This window comes from Pogona vitticeps, chromosome 4 (assembly GCF_051106095.1).
Source record: "Pogona vitticeps strain Pit_001003342236 chromosome 4, PviZW2.1, whole genome shotgun sequence".
Classification (NCBI taxonomy): domain Eukaryota; kingdom Metazoa; phylum Chordata; class Lepidosauria; order Squamata; family Agamidae; genus Pogona; species Pogona vitticeps.
The window spans coordinates 1,878,426-1,897,915 of record NC_135786.1 but is presented as its reverse complement, the minus strand read 5'-3'; the positions used below and the strand labels follow the sequence as shown (position 1 = coordinate 1,897,915).

At 48.9% G+C, this 19,490-nt stretch overlaps 1 protein-coding gene across 2 annotated transcripts; it reads left to right on the top strand.

Annotated features, from left to right (window-relative positions):
- The first annotated feature begins 1,960 nt into the window (after window positions 1-1,960).
- Window positions 1,961-18,954, top strand: LOC110088946 (bactericidal permeability-increasing protein). Of its 2 annotated transcripts, none has more exons than XM_020811601.3 (15): window positions 1,961-2,779; window positions 3,679-3,793; window positions 4,791-4,922; window positions 5,967-6,119; window positions 6,675-6,738; window positions 9,446-9,509; window positions 11,049-11,140; window positions 11,742-11,918; window positions 12,767-12,826; window positions 14,719-14,886; window positions 15,286-15,353; window positions 15,762-15,804; window positions 16,494-16,557; window positions 17,529-17,605; window positions 18,209-18,954. In XM_020811601.3, the coding sequence occupies exons 1-15, from the start codon at window positions 2,428-2,430 to the stop codon at window positions 18,248-18,250; spliced, it is 1,671 nt and encodes a 556-aa protein (XP_020667260.3). In that variant the 5' UTR covers window positions 1,961-2,427; the 3' UTR covers window positions 18,251-18,954. The 2 variants fall into 2 exon arrangements, with proteins under 2 accessions (XP_020667260.3, XP_020667259.3); XM_020811600.3 differs by having other exon boundaries at window positions 5,964-6,119.
- Window positions 18,955-19,490: the final 536 nt, after the last annotated feature.

The window sequence follows — 19,490 nt, the reverse complement described above, 5'->3', positions numbered from 1 at the left end:
TCCGATGCCCTCTTCTGAGCTGGGCAAACCAGCCCCCCTGGGTGACGGCTCCTCCCAGCCATACATGCAGCCCTGCCGTCATGGCTCTGGTGGGAGGAGAGCTCGCGGCCCATCTTCCAAACGGGGATTAGCTCTGTCACGCTTCATCCTAAGCCAGACCTCGGCAAAGTGCGGCCCGAGGGCCACATATGGCCCGCGAGCCGCTCCTGTCCCTCCCACCGGACATCAAAACCATTTATAGCTTTTTCTCTAAAGTTGATCAGTTGCTTATCTTTAACATACCGCAAAAAACCTCTTTTGTATTTGTGAAGATTGACAATTTTAAACTAAAAACTATCATAACATCACTGTTTCATTTTATATTTAAGTAAAGTTGGTTCGACCCCTGAACGCAGTTAAGATTTTTCATGTGCTCCCCCATAGAAATTAATTGCCCACCCATGTCCTAAGCCTTCCTAGTTGCCCCAAACCTCCGTCCCTCCCACCAAGGACGGTCATTCGGAAACATGCGTCACCATCCTCCAAACAGGTAAAAAAACCACCAGCAAGTCATAAGGAACATTAATAAAAGCTCCTGATTTACAGTCTAAGGAAAGGCTCTCGACACCCTCTACAGAAGGAAGGAAATTGTTGCAAATGAAGAGCAGAAAAAGCTTTGCTGATGTTCACCAGGGCCCTCCTCCAGACCATGTTAGCCATGCTTCAGCTAAAACTGGACCATTGATTCCATAAGGCAGTGATTTCCAATCTGGGGTCCCCAGATGTTCTTGGACTACAGCTCCCAGAAATCCTGGCCAGCACATCTAGTAGTGAAGGCTTCTGGGAGTTTTAGTCCAAGAACATCTGGGGACCCGTGGTCGGGAACCAGTGGCGTAAGGCATAGGCTCTGTTGACTTTTTCTGAATGCAGAACAGTATTTATGGGAATAGGATTCTCTCTTTCCTTGGCATGTTTTCCTAATAATTTAATTATTGTAAGCCGCCCAGAGACCTCTGGGTAGAGTGGGCAGCATATAAATTAAATAAATAAATAAATAATATCTCACTCGGTGTTCTGCCACTGGATATGCCCAAGCCACTGTCTGCCTGCCATGGGGCCAGGAGAGGTTCGTAGAGGCCCCTAGGGCCTCCCCAAGCATTTCCTCCCGCCTATAACTTCCTGGCCTGCGTAGACCGACAGTCTGGTGTGTCATTTCATTTCCCCTTGCTGCTCCTGCACCCGTCCTTCTCTTACCATGTAGCTCTACCTAGTGGACCACATCCTTCTCTGTTTATGAGACACTTCATTTATATACAGTACTTTCTTTTCCCTTCAAATCCCAGTTGGTACTGGTTACCAGCAACCCTCTTCCATGCAAAGCCAGCAAGCCCTAGACAAATCGTGAAACCAACGTGAAAATCCACAATCACTGCAGATCTAGGGCAACAATCAAGGAACAGATAATAAACAAGGACAAGAAACAAGAAAAAGCACAGCTGTCCTGACAATATCACTGTAATTCCACCAGCAACATCTGGCTCAAACAAGACATTACAGATAGCCTGCTGTCAGAAGAAAGCATTCCTTAAGTGTTGAGAACCTCTGATTGTCACAAGAGGAACTCTTCAAATCTCTCATAGTTCACAAGCCAGTTTGCTTCGTTTTGCAGTCCATGACTGGATGGAGGTTTGCTTTTATTGTTGGCTTTATTATTTGTTATTGCTTTTATTATTTGTTTGCTTTTATTATTGGCTCTGTCACAAGGTTCCACCTGCATCACGTCTCCAGAACAGCCAGAGATTCCTGCTTTTAATTGACCGGCTCTTTCTTATCCTGACTAGCAAACCTGCCACAGGATTCAGGAGAATGCATAGGAAACATGCCCATGTGCCTCTGGGCATGTACAGAGTGCCTTGACCTTATTGCAACAGTTGACCCTTCTTCACACTGAGCCGTCTCTACCCAGATGAGCCTTTGGGGAAAAAAAAGTCCACTGTTTTCCTTGATTATGTGTCAAGAAAAGCTTTATTTCTATGTTGCTTTTAATTTACCTTTCTGTCAATTATGTGAAGTATCTGGGTTTTTTTCATCGTGTTGTTTATGTATATGTAACAGTTGTTGGCAATGTTGTGTTATGGCATTCCAGGTCCCTGTGTGCAGAAGAACAGCAAATCAATGAAAATATTATTAATAAACAGGTAAGTAATAAAATATCAGCGGCGGGTGTCTGAAGCTGCAGGCTGAAGGTCAGCAATGCTCTTTGGAGTTCTAGACCGGGGGTGGGGCTTTGTTTGTTTGCACCCCAAGAGCAGAAAGGCCAGCATTTCAAAACTGCAAACCGTTCCGTGAGTCACAGAACACACCGCTCCAAGCTGCCGAGGCTCCCACCCAGCTGGCAAAGCCCCAGGCGGAGAAAAAAGCACAAGGCAGGTCCAGCTGAAGGACACCATGACCCAGATCTGGGCACATAATTGTGCAACTGCGGGGAAACCCTGTTGTGGAAATATATGCACCGTTTCCTGCTCCTCCAGGCTGCTTGGGCTCACTTCCTTTTTCTCTGTGTTTGAAGCAAACCGTTTGCCTCGGCCACTTCCCCCCCGCAGAAGTACTTCTCTCTCTCTCTGTGTGTCTCTGTCTCTGCCTCTGCCTCTGTTGAGGTGCTTGAACCATTCAAGGATGCCTGAAGGCAGCAGCCCATCTCGGCTTCCTCTGTTGACCTGGCTTTGCTGCTTGGCGCTCTGCTCCGAGGGCGCAAATCCGGGTTTTGTGGGCAGAATCACGGAAAAAGGCCTGGATTATGGTAGGTGTCTGGTTTCTTTTCCGCTCCACAAGCTGGTCTGGTCGGGAGGGGACCAAATGAAGGAGTTTCTCTTTGGACCCACAGTGAGAAAGTGGGCAAGTCAGGGATATTTAGCGTAACAGTCAGAAGCTCGCTGGCGATTTGCATGGGCAGAAAAGGAACTGCACCCATCATGGAGGTGAATTGCCTGCACTTAATGAAGGGCTGGTTGCATTCCTGGTCTCCTGCCCTCGTCCTGTGACTTGCATGCAACCAAAGAATCAGATCATCAGCTTGTCAATCACTCCTCTGCTAGGATTCACTCCATTACACCTATGCTGGCATAAATCCCCAACAGGATGCTGGGCCAGCATTGTAAAATAAAGCAAAGCAAAGTGTGCCGCTTATATACCATCCCATAGCGCTTAAAGCACTCTCTGGGTGATTTAAAATTTAGTTACCCGCTCCCCCCCCCCGCCCGCCCTGCAAGCTGGGTACTCATTTTACTGACCTTGGAAGGACGGCCGGCTGAGTCCACCTCGAGCCGTCCACCAGAATCCTCTGGGAGTGAATGCTGGTTGCAAGCAGAGATTTGACTGCAATACTTCAATTTAACCCCTGTGCCACGATGCTCCTTAACAAGACTGGTCTGGTGCTCCCATTGATTTGAAGCAAAGCAGCCCTCTCGGGTGGGGGAAGCTGCCCCAAAGCTCGCTGCCCCATGCACCCTCGTCGTGGTCTTCTCAGGTGTGTTGAAAGGTGCGATCCTTCCACCACACCGAATCCTGAGTCTTTTCTTTTGGTCTGAGCATCTCACTTTTCCGTTCATCCTTTTAGTGGGTAAAACGATGGACTCAGCCGCTCCCTTTCTGGAGGTGATGCTCTGTTTTCAGTAGCGTTCCCCCCCTTTTATGTTTCAGCTCGTCAAGAAGGGGTCGCGGTCCTGCAGCAGGAGTTGGCCAAGCTGAAGTTGCCTGACTTCTCCGGGTCTTTCCATGTCAAAGTCCTGGGAAATGTGGATTATAACTTCTATGGGTGAGAGACCCACTCAGGGTCATGAATCAACAACAGTGGATGCCGGAGGGTGGTGGTCTCCCCCTCTGAGCAAGTATCGCTGGGCTGTTTTCATTGAAAGAACAGAAGTGTGTGTCTATGTGTCTGGGGGGAGAAGTAGGATTGTGAAATAAGAGTGTAAAAATGTGCGAAGGAACATAAGGAGGCCCAAGACAGAAGCGGCAGGTTGTCGTAATCCTAAGGCAAAATCTGCACATCCCCTTCCTCCCCTTCCCCAGCTAAATTCAGCAAATAGAGACACACACACACCCACCGGGAAGCTTCTGCTCGGCCACAGCTCTCAGCCCCTCTCTCAGCTGGGGCCCAATCCGTCCCATGCCATTCAACAGACAAAGTGTTCCGGGGGCCTTTTTGCTCCGGGGAAGGTGTGCCCAAGCCTGGTGGCCTAAGGCTTGCACGCATTCACACCCACCCACCCACAAGTTGTTTAAACTTTCCCCACCTGCCTAAACTGAGATCTGGGGATTCCTGCATGGTGGAGAGGGGAAAGTGGTCCCATCCTACAAGCCTTTCTGCTTTGGATGCAGGGTCACTTGGCTGAATGCCCCCCCCCCTTTCTCTGAATCCTCCACTGAACTGCTAGAAGAGCAAAGCTAAAAATCACAACTGTCCAGCTGTGCCCACCCAACGTCTGTCCACATCCCATCCTTGTATGCTTGAGACAAACTAGAGGATAGGCTTTACAGGCATTTAGAGGCGACACCCCACCAACAGGGGAAAGACGCCGATGCCTGTTTCTCATGGCATAGGCTTTTCTTGACCTCTGTCTCTTGTATTTAGCGTGCTTTGCCTAGTGATTGCTCCCTAGGGAGTAAATGTGGCCTACTTTGCAAGTGTGAATATCAGAAGCATGTAATATCTGAGAAAATCCTGTGAAGGAGGGGAAACGTGCTCCTCGTGACGGGGCACCCCATTTCTCTGGATATCTACTTTGCCACCCCGCCTTTTTCTCCCTCAGTTTGAACATCGGCACCTTCCAGCTGCCCAGCTCATCGATCGCACCCCTTCCTGGCGTGGGCCTCAAGGTCTCCATCACAAACGCTGTTGCCGCCTTGACGGGCCAGTGGAGGGTGAAGAAGCGGCGTTGGTTGTGAGTCAGCCCTTCGTGCTTCCTTTGTTTCCGTCTCCCAAATTGGACAGGCCACGTGATCTCCTGAGGTTAGCTAGCGGGAGGCTAGAAGCCACTTCCCTGCGGGTGAGGACAGGGCGGGTCCTGGGTATTTGGCCAGGCTGGGTCCCCCACCAGGAGGCTTCGTTTAAAAATCCCTAAGCCTTTTCCTCCCTCAAATGTCTTCCTTCGTTCCCACCCGCCCACCCAAGACAGGGGAGGTTCTGTGCAGCTCAGGACCATTTCCAGGAAATCCTGCGCAGGAAAGATGCCATTTCAGACAGGAATTGCAGCAGTCCTTCTAGAAGAGAAGACTGAGGGGAGAAAGGATAGCACTTTTCAAAGACCTGAAAGGGGCAGGACTGAATATCAGGAAAAACGTCTTAACTGTTAGAGCAGCATGACAACAAAACCATTGCTCTCAGTTGGTGGCAAGCGCTCCATGCTGGAGGCATTCAAGAGAAAATGGGCCAATCTTCTGCCGGATCTGCTTTGACTTGGCTTCCTGCCTTGAGCAAGCAGGGGGTTGGACTCGATGGGCCTTCTCAGCCCCTTCCAGCTTCATGATTCTAGGATTCTTTAAATGAGCTTCTGGGGAATCCTCTGAGATTTTTCGAGAACTAAAAATCTCAGACAGGGAAATCTCACTATGAGGAAGGGAAGAGGGCTTAGCTAAGAGTCATTGAGACATTATTCTGAGCTGTGGGGCTCGCCTCCATAGGATGAGAGCTGGCTTCCCTTATTCCTTTGCCCTCAGCATCCTTGTGCAGCATTAGTCCCTTGGACCTTCTAGCACCACATTCCTTCTGGGACTCTTCCTCGTGCCCTCCCAGCTGATCTAAAATCCGAGGCACCCGGGAGGAACGGACCTCACGGGAAGTTCTGCTTGTGAAGCACCACATGCTCTGACCCCGTGGACGCCCTCCGTATGTGTTGCTTGGAGAGAAAAGGGCAGGATGAGTATTTACCAGAGGGTTGCGTGGGTTGCTTTCAACCTTGTCCTTTGCTTGTGTCTGCCCTCAGCAGCGACCACGGCTCCTTTGACCTCAAGGTGGAGGGCATCTCCATCTCGGTGGGCTTAAAGTTGGGCACCGATGGGACTGGGAGACTGACAGCCGCCACCTCTGATTGCGGAGCCCACATATCTGACGTCAACATCCACATTTCTGGCCGGTTGGGGTACGTTGACTTTGCCCCCTGTAGCTTTGACTCCTACAGAACGATCTTCTGGCTTTCTTACTCCTGACTTCAGCCTCTTCCTTACACATCCCATCCTAGGGAAGATGTAGTCGTGGTGCCTGTCATTTTGGTGCTCACCCAGCCCAGCCCACTGCAAATAATTTAAGGATGGTTTCCATCGACTCCCCTGTCTCCACTTTCTCCTGTTCTTGTCATGTCGACCTCTGTGCATGCCGCAGGAAGACTGGCATGGTGCCTGCATGGCTTGCTCAGTCCCGATGCAACAGATCAGACATGCACACACAAAAAAGTTAAGATGCCCCAGAAACCTTTGCTTTCCTTGCACCCTGAAAGCACACTCTCAGTGGAGCCCTCGCTATAACATGCAAAGGAAACACCCTGTTTGGAACCTCCTCTCGCTTCCTCTTTCTTTGCTGCTTCAGAACTCGTGAAGCTCCTCATTTCTTATGACATCAAGAGGGCAGAAGTGTGTCTACTTTTGCAGACAAGCTGACTAAGCATTAAGACCGTCATGTTTTCCCTTGGTTTCCACAGGTGGCTGTACAATCTCTTCCACAGAAACATTGAATCTGGGTTACGGAAAGCGATGGAAGGCAAGGTAAAACCACTAGTTCCTCTCCGACACTCTGTGTGCGGTCTCTCCTAGTCCTCTCCCGGGGCGTTCGCCCGGATTCTTCTTGCTGAGAAATCCTTGTGAGGTGCTGCATGCTCAAAATTGCACACCCAGCTTTCTGTGCTCGCTTCTTGCAATAAAACCAACCAGCCAACCTCACACAGCATTGTGTGTGAACTAGCTGGTGTTCTTCAGTGAAAGGAAAAGGCACTCTAGCATGTGCTCTGAAACAAGGGGGTCTGGCCCTGCTCAATCTCGGCTGACAGTGAAGCTGCCGGGACAGGAAAGCCAGTCTCAAAGCGTTCTTTGAAAAGACGCTGTTGTTATCATCAAAACACAGCAAGGAAGGGACGTAGGGTATTCTGACAAAGCCTTGAACTCAACTCCCATTTGGAAACATAGCCAATAGGAGAGAGGGCACCGAGGGAAGGGAACCGCTGGCAGGTGGTGAGTCCAACCTCCTTGCTCCCGGTTTCCTTTTGAGACACTCTTTCTGTCCTAGCGCACGGGCTCATCATCGAAAGGAGACCAAAAGTGGTTCACCAGGCCTCCAACTTTCACCGAGCACCCCTTGCATAACTATCCATAAAGCTCAGGTGGAAACTGTGCAGCCTGGCCTTAGGAAAAGCCCACGGGTTGCAGCTTGTTTGTAGGGATCATCGGATCCCTGTTCTTGGGGCAATTATTCCCCCTCACCCGTTAAGGCTTCTTCTACAGGCCTGGATCACACCTTAAGAAAGATGCCGTTAAAAGGTGGAAGAAACTGGAAGTGCGAACGCTTTGTCAGGAATGCACTGAGCTGGCACGCGTGGAAAACAAGGCTGACCGCTTCGCCTCCACAACCCTCGCGGCCTTTCCTGTCCTCTGAAGTTACTGGGCTGCCGTCTGAACTGACGGGTCGTGGCTAGCATAGGCAGTCGGGGGGTTTCTGGTCTCCGAATCTCCTTCCTCCTCCCTTTTTAACCTAGTTAGTATATCTTATTGTGCTACTAGGACCGAGTGTGTGTGTGTGTGTGTGTGTGTGTGTGTGTGTGTGTGTGTGTGTGTGTGTGTGTGTGTGTGTGTGTGTGTGTGTGTGTGTGTGTGTGTGTGTGTGTGTGTTGCAGAAGCATGCATGCATTCTGGTGTTGGTTTTGAGTGGTTAGCTCAGAACTTCTCTTTAGGGTGTCAGGGTCTATCTCTCTTTCTCCACCACCTTAACCAAGCTTTCCTGGTCTTGGTGTGGTGGTGTCAAAACCAACACTCACAACAGCTCATCTCTGCTTCTTGCTTTCTTATGTCCCCTGAACTGGCTTGTGAGGGGAACGTATTGGTTAGTGCCTGTAATGTCACCAGCTAGCTATCTGACTTCCTCTTTCTTTCTTTCTTTCTTTCTTTCTTTCTTTCTTTCTTTCTTTCTTTCTTTCTTTCTTTCTTTCTTTCTTTCTTTCTTTCTTTCTTTCTTTCTTCCTTCCTTCCTTCCTTCCTTCCTTCCTTCCTTCCTTCCTTCCTTCCTTCCTTCCTTCCTTCCTTCCTTCCTTCCTTCCTTCCTTCCTTCCTTCCTTCCTTCCTTCCTTCCTTCCTTCCTTCCTTCCTTCCTTCCTTCCTTCCTTCCTTCCTTCCTTCCTTCCTTCCTTCCTTTCCCTCCCATCTAGCAACACTGGCTAAACTGGGTGGTGTACAACAGAAATGAAAAGCAAAATTTATTTAAAAAAATTAATAAATTATATAAAAATTAACTGCTACAAACGACTTCTGCATGGAGGCTTTTCTTACACAGAAATACTGAGCCAGCCATAAATTGGATCGAAGTATCCTCAGGAGAACACAAGGGGGTTCAGACACAGATTGCATTGGGGGTCAGTTCACGGCCTTGATTTTTTAATTTTCCGGGTGCTCAGTTAGTACCACCAGGCGTTCAACACATCAAAATTCTTCTAGCTGAGAACATTTTGTATGTATGGAGCAGAAGTTGATGCCTGTTGGTTTGGCAGGTCTTTCTGACCTCCATATAGCTGACAGTGTCCCTGAATACAATGGGACCTTCTGCTCGAGACAACGGCCGACATGCAAGCAGCCGGTGCCAAGACACGGAGACAAGCTGCTAGCCGTTAATTGCGACATGGCTCTCTGGCAGTGGCTGCCTCCGAGGTGGAGGAAGGACCAGAGACAATGACAGGCAAAAGGTCCGTGTAAGGAACAGCTGGCAGCCCTCGTGCATGGGTCGGCCGGCCCCGTTTGGCACCATCTAGTGAGCGGTCACAGCCTCTGGAACAGACTTTCTAGAGGTACTCTGGGAGACTGGAAAACCCAGGACATGTTGCAGAGTTTTGTTAAAGTCCTCTCGCTACACCCAAAAGATGACGCACTTTATTTCAGAGGGTGCCTCTGAAATGCCAGTTCCCCAGGTGCCTCAGAAGGAAGGTGCAACTTCCCCTTTCCCAGTTTGGCAACGCCCCCTTCTGCCACTCCTTCAACCCATCTGTGAGACCCTGGGCGCAGCTCGGATCCGAGGAACTGGGTTGCGTTCCACAAAAGCTCACATGGAATTCAACGGGTTAGGATTTACAGCAATACTGTATATATATAACTTTTGTTATGCATGCCCCCCTCTCTCTTTTTCAACAGAACTCAAACTAGGTGCCTCACACGTTGGCCTCTTTTCCCACAAGAGGTGGGTTCCTCAAACTTTCTTTCCTTCTCTTCCTCCCAGATCTGTGAGACGGTGACCAGCGCCGTCAGTTCCAAGTTGATGCCCTTCCTGCAGACCTTACCAGGTAAGGACGACCTGTGAGGGGCTGGCACCAAGAGGAAGGAAAGGAGCCCCTTCTACCTAAGAAGCAACACGGTTTCAACACCTTCGGCTGAACCCAATCATCGAAAGCTTGCTTGCTTCACTGATCTATTTTTATATGCCTCCTTTCTCCTGAGGCTGAGACCCAAGGAAGCTGACACAGAATACTTTTCCTCCAGGCCTTCTCAAAGATTGGAAGCAATGATATTTTTAATCCATGCTTCCTGCTTCCATTCTCCAGTGTAAGATAGAGAGAGGAATCTTTTTCTGAGCTTTTCTCTTGCCCAGAGCTGGATAATATCTCCATGTTTCTGCCAGAGCATGTTTTCAGTGAGGCCACTCAGTTTATCTGTTTTGGCAGCCACAGGAAGGAAAAACAAAATGGAAATGATGTTTCTGAGACCAATACATTTATTTCAGCCACCGTTTTCAAAGAAGTGGCTGCTTTACTGTGTGCCACCGTATGTGCAACTCATCCAGACAAAAATAAGTCTTAGCACCCAAAAACGTAGTGGCACCTTGAAGACTAACATATTTTCCAATGTGTGCTTTCATGGGTCAAGTCCGCTGTGTCAGACATAAGTGTCTTTACTCTGATATATTTGGCAAGAGGATAGATGCATGAAATGGATACTCATCCCACAGATAAGGGGTCCTACTTTAAGCAACAACAATGTTGTGGCTCAAAGCTCAAAGACCAACTGTCATGTTCCATGACAGTTGGTCTTTGAGCTTTGAGCCACAACATTGTTGTTGCTTAAAGTAGGACCCCTTATCTGTAGGATGAGTATCCATTGATTCACTTGTCCACCGTCTGAAAACTATTTTAAAAAATAAAAGAAAATCCCCCCCCTCCCGAATATATACTTTTAATGATGAATTTACCAGAACTTGCCATTAGGGGGAACCAGAGACCTTGTATATGTAGCATTTGCTAGAGTAGATTTCACAGTGTCATTACCAGAACTGGTCACTGGATGGAGCTAGAAACCATGCTATGTATTTGCGAAGGCTTTCACGGCTGGGACCTAATGGTTGTTGTGGGTTTTTCGGGCTCTTTGGCTCTTTGTTCTGAAGGTTGTTCTTCCTGACGTTTGGCCAGTTTCTGTGGCCGGCCTCTTCAGAGGACAGGAGTAGCACTCTGTGCTCTGGTGCAGTTTGTTTGGGAGCTGAGTATTTATAGCTGTTGGATCAGCTTTTGTCCTTTTCAGGAAATGGGTGATTATGGTGATCAGTTGTTTTTGTTGTTGTTGTTGTGGGTGTATTGTTGTGATAGGGAGGAGAGATTATCTGTCACTGTGATTGATGGGTGTTGTTAGCTGGACATTGTTTCATAGCTGCCACAGGGTTTCTGCTTTTATTTTTTTTTTTCCCCATCTTGCCCGCAGGCTTGTGCTAAAACCAAGACCAGACCTTTCCTTCCTCAAAGGTGGGTCGTCCCAGGAGAAGAACCCAAGTCCCCTCTTGTCACTCTGAGACCGATCTCTCACATGGTCTTTTCTTTTCTTTTTTCTTTTTCTAGTCACAGCAAAAATTGACAACATTGCTGGTATTGATTACTCCCTGACTGGCCCTCCTGTCACCACGAATAATTCTGTTGACCTGGCGCTACAGGTATGATCAGCCGGGAAGTGGAAGGGGTTGGAGGAGGATTTCCTTGTCAGGAGCTTCTGCCGCCTGGACTTCCAACTGCTTCCTGACCGAGAGAAATTTGCCCGCTGCTTTCTCTCCCTTCCCTTCCCTTCCTGGCACAGCTCTGCTTTGGGGATGATCTTCCGGAACGATGGGAATCGCGGTCATACCTGCCAAAGGAGGCGCTGTGTCACCGAATGTGAAGGGAAGCATGTTAAGCCCACAAATCCTTACATCTTATGCACGCTTGGAGAAGTTTGCGCTGGTGTCGCATGGCCCAGGAAGGGGCCTTGGACTCGGATGAATGGGCAACACGAGTCTGGTGTGCCTGATGAAGTGCCCTTGTCCATGAGAAAGCTCACGTTAAAAAAATATGAAATAGTGCCACCATTTTTTTAATCTCTCTTTTTTTGCTTTTTTTTCTCACCGATCAGGAGTCTGGTGTGCGGCTATTGTATGATGATGGGGATGATGACTTTATATATCCCCATCATCATATATATTGTGGGTTGAGACAATTGTCTTGAGTTTTCCTCTTGCTTTCGCCTGTCTTCTTTCCTTCTGATTTTCCCCCGGACATCAGGGTGAGTTCTTCTCCATGACCCACCGCTCTCCCGCGCCGTTCCCACCCCCTGCTTTGAGTTTCCCGGTGGATCACGACCGCATGCTGTATTTCGGAGTCTCCACTTACTTCTTCAACACGGCTAGCAACGTGTACTTCAATGCGGGCGTCATGACCTTTGACATCACCGACAGCATGGTAAGAAGAAACAGGGTTCAAGGATGCCAAGCGGGCCTGGCCATGAGGGGTCACAAAGGGTCGTCTCTTCTCCCTGTTGCTACATGCAGTTCATCCTGTTTTCTCAGTACCCAAAATGTGTTGAAATGTGGAGGAATCCACATAAGACAAGAAAAAAGAATCTTTCCAAACTTTGGCAAGAGTGAGCAAAATCCCACGTATTCTATGCGTGAACGTCTGCATCCCCTTTGAATACGGAGAAATGTTTTCTCTTGCACTAATACTGCGCAATATCATCTGGTACCAATTTGCAGCTAGATGAGATAAGTTCAGGCAACAGCTTCTCCTGGCTGGTGCATCCTGATGTGGAATTTGGAACTGCTCTCTTCCTTCTGGGTGACCCGAGCCTCGAACCACCAGGCTCAGGAAGACCTTGTGCAGAGCCCAAAACTAGCCTCTGTGTGTGAGACTAGCATGATCTCATAAAGGCACCCATCACCCTCCCTTTGTCTTCGGATGATGGAGGAGGACCACACGGGGTTTGCTTTTTTTCTTTTTGTGTTTTGTCCTCCCTAAGTTGTCCTGTACCGCAGCCGACTTCTGCAACTGCATCTGAAACGCATCAAACCTTTTGCTAAATACTCCTTATTAGTCTTGAGGGCGCCACGGGACCCTTTAATATTTTTTGCTACACCAGAGTAGCACATTTCACTCCTGTCAGGCGACGCGGTTATGCTCCGTTAAGTGAGCCTGCCTGCCTGTCAGCCAGGATTGCCGACAGGACCTCAACACTGTGATTGCAGTACCTGACCTGACTTTTGTTACCCTCGCGCATCCTTCCCTCCGTGTCTCTCTTTGTCCTGTTTCAGATTCCCAAGGAGTTCAAACTGCGGCTCAACACGACCACTTTGGGGGCTTTCATTCCACAGGTAAGCGACATCGCAGGTGCCCTCTGGGTGGATTAACTCTCGGAACAGAGTCCTGTGAAAAAAGGATCATGGGTGCATTCGCTGTCAACGGTTGGGGTGGGAAGGAAGCTCTTCCACTGGGTGGCGATTCTAAAGCTCTGAGTTCAGGGTGCAGAACTGCCTTCAGTCCAGGGCTCATAATCCCAGGGAGGTCCTTGGGAGTTGGCCATTGGGGGCCAAGGCAAGTGGGTGGAACAAATGGATGAGCACATTTTAGCTTAAAGCTTTCAGAGTATCATGGGATCGTGCAATTGGAAGGGGTCTATAAGGCCATCAAGTCCAACCCCTTGCTTAGTGCAGGAATCCAAATCGAAGCTGCAAGTCATTTATCCTTAGAAGACGCACTTGTTGTCATTTGATGGAGAAGGGCCTGCAAACATCTCTGATGGTATCACAAAGAGGGGGCATGGCCAGAAGGACAGATTTTGGTCCCTGGGCCTCACACTGCCCACCCTTTAGAGTCTCCACCATTTCCCCATTCCCTGTTCTCCTGGTTCCAAGTTCAAAATCACCCTGCCGTTGAGCATGGATCTGTGGTCAGGTTGTGAAAGCAAGGAATGTTCATTTGTGTTGTGCTCTAAAACCTAAAAGCCTTTCCCCTGGACTTCCCAGTGTTTGGAGCGGGATTTGGTGGCACTGCAGGTTAAACTGCAGAAGCCTCTGTGCTGCAAGGTCAGAAGACCAGCCGTCGTAAGATCGAACCCCCGCAACGGCGTGCACTCCTGTCGCTTGTCCCAGCTCCTGCCAACCTAGCCATTTGAAAGCATGTAAATACAAGTAGATAAGTAGGTACTACCTTGGTGGGAAGGTCAAGGCATTCTGTGTCTAGTTGCACTGGCCAGATGACCATGGAAACTGTCTACAGACAAACGCTGGCTCTACGGCTTGGAGACGGGGATGAGCACCGTGCCCTAGAGTCAGACACAACTGGACTAAATGTCAAGGGGAACCTTTACCTTTACCTTACCCAGTGTTTGGAGAGAGTGGGCTGTAGTGTTCTTAAATATGTTCCTTCAAAAATATTGTGTATGTTTTGCCGTGCATCCAATGGATGTCAAAACTGCTTGTTGGGATAAACACCGGTGTTGTGTTGCTAATTAAACCCTGCCCCACCACCACCATTTTAGATTCATCAGGAGGAGAGTGCGAAAGGCGGGGGCCACTTTTCCCCATCTGGGCTGCCCCCCATGGATAAGCTGCTCAACCTTATCCGAAAGAGGTGCCAGGCTGCCCCAAAATACCACATGCATCGGGGACCTCAAGGGTGTTTCGAAGGTTGGGAGGGGCCCAAAGCAGCCCAATGTTGAATTTTAACTTTTCATACAAGAGGGGCCATGCTTATCCTGGAAAATACATCATTTTTTAAATAAAGCAAAGTAACACATTGTATAAGCTACACATTGCCCACCCCTTAGTGAGCAGGGCACTCAATTTATCAACCTCAGAAGGACAGAAGGCTCAGTCCATCTCAAACTGGCTCCCTGAACGCACTGAGATCACACTCAAGTTATGAGCAGAGTCTTGACTGCAATACTGCAGTTTGACCGCTACTCCACGAGGCTCTTTGATATTATGGAATGGTAGAAGAACTGGCCCTTGACTGTTCACTCTTCCCTTTTGACTGGTGCTCTGCCTCCCCTGTGCCAGTTTTGGGGTGTCAGAAGAAGGGTGACGAACAACAAGGGCACTCTGTTTCTCAAAAGGGAGAGAAGGGCTGAGTGATTGGGCAGCCTGGGCTAGAAATCTGAGAACGGGCAGAATGAAAAATCTTCATCAGGGAACCACAAATGTCAGGAAGAACCAGGCAACAGGACGGCCTAGGTTCATGTTCTTTCTTTGCTCTTTGCCCCCAGTTGGAGAAGATGTACCCCAACATGCTCATGGTGCTCAAGGTCTCCCCTTCTTCTGCCCCGCTGTTACGTATTGCACCCGAAAGCCTCTCGCTGACTCCAGTGGTTAATGTCCAGGCGTCCGCGATTCTCCCCAACTCCAGCTTGGCTCCTCTGTTTGTGATTGAGGCGGTAAGGCGAGCCCGTCTCCTTTCCGTGCATCAGCGTCAACTGTGCAAAGATTTTGCAGCTTCTTCCAGCCTGCTTTTTCTCTTAAGCCCTCTTCTTCCTCTGGATTTCTTGTTTTTATATAAATTGAGCACTATGACCTTAGGATGCGTCTTTCTGCCTGTTTCCATATTTATTACCAGCTTTTTTCCCCCTCTCCATGTTGTTAATGCCTCCCTCTCTCTTTCCCCATTCTCTTCATTTATTTAATGTTTCTTATACTTTTGCAAATTTCTCCCCACAAAAGAGAAGTTCACCCCATTGGATGTTATTTTTTAGAAAACGGTTGTGTGCAGAAACATCATTAGAACAACCTCAAGGTGTCGCCAAAGTGGGGCTCATTCTGTTCCTCTTTTATTCCAGAGAGCCCCGGTTTCAGCCAAAGTTGGCGTGAACTCCACCCGGATTGTCGGGTCCCTGAAACTGGGCAGGTGAGCAGAGGTTTTCCCCGTTGGCAGTCTACCATCTTCATAACCCACCCGCTCGCTCCCTTGGTTTTCTTGATTAAGGGCAACGAGGCTACAGTAAATGGTTGGGTGTTAATGCAGGGGGGCAGAAAACGTGCACTTGATTTACTGCTGGCAGGCAGGACCCGGAAACTGCCGGTTTGACCACATTCTGCCTCCGCAACGTCCTCATTTATTTCTGTGCCAGCTTCTAGCCAGAAACATCCCCGCTGGCAGCCAGCAAAGGTAGACCAAGGCTCAACAAACTGCCTGCTACCATTTGGCTTGTTCCTCTGGTGTGTTTTAACTTGCCTTCTGCTATTGACCCCTTTGCCACAGATGAGCGACCTAAAAACACAGATGTTATTCTCTCTTTCCTTTACTCCCGTGTAGGCTGCAGCTGTCCTTGAAGCATTCGGACGTTGGGCCCTTCTCGGTAAGATCTTTTCAGTGCCTTCTGTGGCGTGATGGCCTCATTCAGTTATTCCACGTACCCACACACAAGGATTCCACCAGTATCGCCAGAGGTTCCCGTTCCCTATTTGAGTGGGGCAGGACTACCTTGTCATCATCAGCTTAATTCTGCCCCCCCCCCCCAGTATCTTTTCCTAGAAAACCAGGAGGCCTCCTGAAGCCACTTGGTGGATCTACCCCATTAGCTAAAAATTGGTAAAGAAATCATCGTCATCATCTTAGAGCTACTGATCTGGAAGGGACCCTGTGGGTCATCAAGTCTGTCGAGAAGGCCCAGTGGGGAATCGAACTCTGCACCTCTGGCTCCCCAGCCGGAGCTCTCAACCAATGGGCTATGGGCCTTTGAGTCTACAGGCCAAGGCAGATACAAGAACAGAAAGGACCGGTGCATCCACTGAAGCTGCCAAGCAAGGAGAGACGGCAGCCCCAGGATGCAACTTTATTCTTTATGGGCTTATCTTTGAATAAAATATCAATACCCATTTTTTACATCCTGCCACCACCGTCTCTCCTTGCTTGATAAGGCACATACAGAGTCCTACCAAAGCTGGTGTGTGGGATGATCACAATGAAGGATTCCCAATCCTCCTCTTCACCTTTCTCATAGATGGTTTCTCTCTCTCTCTCTTTCTCCTCCTCCTCCCCTCTTAGGTACAATTGCTGCAAGCCATCCTGAGCTATTCCGCTTCAAGCATCCTTCTGCCACAAATTAATGGTAAGGCTTGCTCTGTAAGATGTGCTAGCATCATTATAACTTTCTCCGCATCCCAACCTCTCTCTGAAGTGAGCGCTCATTTTGGAAAGGAGGAAATAAAGCCTCAAAAAGTGGACCTTCTTTCTGTTGAAACCACTCCACAGGCTTAATATCTAGTCCCTGGAAACTGCCAAGGAAGATTGCAATCATAAGGAAAAGTGGAGCCTTCGACCTGACTGGAAGGGAAGCCACAATGGAGAAAGAACAGGCCCACTCTTTTTATTGCTGAGCTTCACATTTCTGATTAAAATTCCTCGTGGCTACACAGTAGAAGTCCAGAGACTCACAGAGGGGAATAGCAGAAAGTTCCCCAGAGAGCCCACACCTTTCTGATTAACCGGCACTTGAATTCCCAATAACTCACTCTGAGATATTTGTAGGAGAAAGAATAAAAAATGTTTCTTTACTTACAGCTGTGAGCAGATCAACAGCAAACAAACAACAAACTGACTTCCTCTAAAAGACTAAAGAAAGGGAAAGTGCGCAGAATAGAGAAGCAGGCCTATCTTTGAATTCAGAGGTGGGAGGAATGATTGTTTAGTGTTGATTAGATTGACAGTCACCCCAACCTAGTAAAGTCCCTCCCAGAAATACCTACTACAGACAGCATGTAAGGTTGCAAACACACACACACACACACACACACACACACACACACACACAGAGAGAGAAAACCAACAACTCCTTTTTGACTAACCGTCAGCTTACTGAGACCTGAACAAGAATGTGAGGGTCAGAATCTATTCAGTGTGCACCATATATTGTGACTTTTCTTACTACAGAATTTAGGGAGGGGGGCATTGATTAAAAGCCCTGCTTTGAGGAAAGAGGGGTAAAGATGGGGAACTGATGTGGCTTTCAATCCTAACTCTGTTGGAACCTGGCCCACCCTTTTGATTCCTTCCATCACCCCGATGGATTTTGTTTTCCAGCACGGCTGGCTGAGGGTTTCCCCCTTCCTCTGCTGGACCACGTGGAGCTCTACAGCCTCATCCTTCAGCCATACCAGGTGGGTAGTTCCTGAGCCCATTTGCAGAAGAAAATGCCATCCATCGGGTCGCTTTCATAAAGTTGGTGCCAAGACGGCACACATGAAAGGTTCCTGAAAGGCAGGCTAAGCCGGCACTGCTGGGGTGAGTCTGGACACACCAGCAGCTCTGAGGGCCGAGCGTACGCCTCGATTCGTTTCTTAACATCATGGCAGGGCTCCAGAGCCCCTGACAAGATTGCAAAGCCAGGTGAGAAGCAAAAACCCACCAGAACCTCCTAGACTCAAGGAGCCTTCACAGAAACCATGGACGAAAATCCACCCTTGGAGAATGCATGGATGACGATCAATCCATGCTTGATGGAATCTCTTGAAGTTTTCTCTGTAGTGTCTGATCAGGGTCTAGACAAGAAAATGGGGAGAAGATAAATAATAGCTGTGGGGTGACATCTGGAAACGTAGCTTGCAGATGGGATGAACCAGCGTTGGGTTGTAGGTGTCATGTCACCTCTACCCGTGTTTGACCTACAGAAATCCACCAGGACAGGAAGGGTCTCGGTTTTCTTTTGCGGTTGTCCAACATGAGATGTGTCCCTTCACTTCTGCCATCTGGTGTTTCCTCAGGACTTCCTGCTGTTTGGAGCCGATGTTCAGTACAAACCGTGAAGAGGCAGAAGGAAAAGGGGAAGCCAGTGACCAAGGCAGAGCGAGGCCCATCACCTCCCTTTCCACTTCACAGCTGATTCGAGTGGGGGACTCTGGGTGTGAATCCACAGACGGATCCTCACCTGGTGTAGCCTCCTCCCTTCCTGCCTTTTCTCTCGCAAACTGCTCCTCAGCTAGGCTGCTTGATGGAGAACCCCAGGACCCAGCCAGAAGCCCAGAAGAGAAGCCACAGAGCTGGGCAATTAGAAGAATTGGTTTCAAATGTTACATCAACAGCAGAGCTAAGGGGAAGAAAGATCTGGGATGTTAACCATGACCTTAAAGGGAATGATTGGTATAGAGGAGTGTGGCACAAAGCGACTAATGATAAGTTAATGTGTGATATAAAATTTAGAAGGGCTTGCTATGTGCAAACAGATGTATTGGCAAATGGGGAGATTTTATGGAATGTGTGTTTGAAAAAGGGAAGGGTTGTGTACTCTTCACAAGGATCAGTGCCGTTTTGGAGGGGGCTCCGTCATGAAGCGAAATTGGGTTCTGTCTCCAGATGGTCCTAGTACTGAGCCTGCAGTTTCTTTGTTCCTATTGTGCTATATTTGTTTTTCATGTTAAGATGCTCACATTTCATTGTGATTTTGGTTTCTTCTTGTACCTTTTTAAAGTTTTCAAATAAAAGAGGCAGGGAAGAAGCCCCGGAGAAGCCACGAGCTGGCCTCCCAGATGCTTTTGCTTCTCTTGGGCTCTTCTGGAATGGGCATCGGAGGTAGCAAAGGTGGAAAGAGGCTCCGTCGGGTTTTTGGGACTGTTCCAGTGCCCAGCAGAGATGGGCATGGACCAGAAAACCAAAAGTTTGTGATGGTTTGCAGTTCACGGGGCCATGCTCAGAGGCCACAAAAGGCTCCTTGCAGGGAAGCCAGGCCCGTGGCCTCTGCGGATGGCCCCCAAGGCGGCGGCTGGAACAGGTAGACAGAGGCGATGGGGACAGTGGGAAGGGGGCGGGCAGGCGGGCATCTCCTTTGCCAAAGCAAATGGAGCACCAAAGGAACACCAAAGGTGATAGGACAGCACTTTTCAAATACTTGAAAGGCTGTCCTACAGAGGAGGGGCAGGATCTGTTCTCAATCATCCCAGAGTGCAGGACACGCAACAATGGGCTCAAGCTACAGGAAGCCAGATTTCGGTTGAATATGAAGAAAAACTTCCCAACAACAGTGGAGCCTGTGACCTCGGGAATTGGTGA

Bases quoted from the DNA above. Each gene is read 5' to 3' on its own strand.
- LOC110088946 (XM_020811600.3), top strand. From the start codon at position 2,428: ATGACCCAGATCTGGGCACATAATTGTGCAACTGCGGGGAAACCCTGT. The intron at 6,120-6,674 runs GTACGTTGACTT...TGGTTTCCACAG, and splicing joins CACATTTCTGGCCGGTTGGG to GTGGCTGTACAATCTCTTCC. The intron at 11,919-12,766 runs GTAAGAAGAAAC...GTCCTGTTTCAG, and splicing joins TTGACATCACCGACAGCATG to ATTCCCAAGGAGTTCAAACT.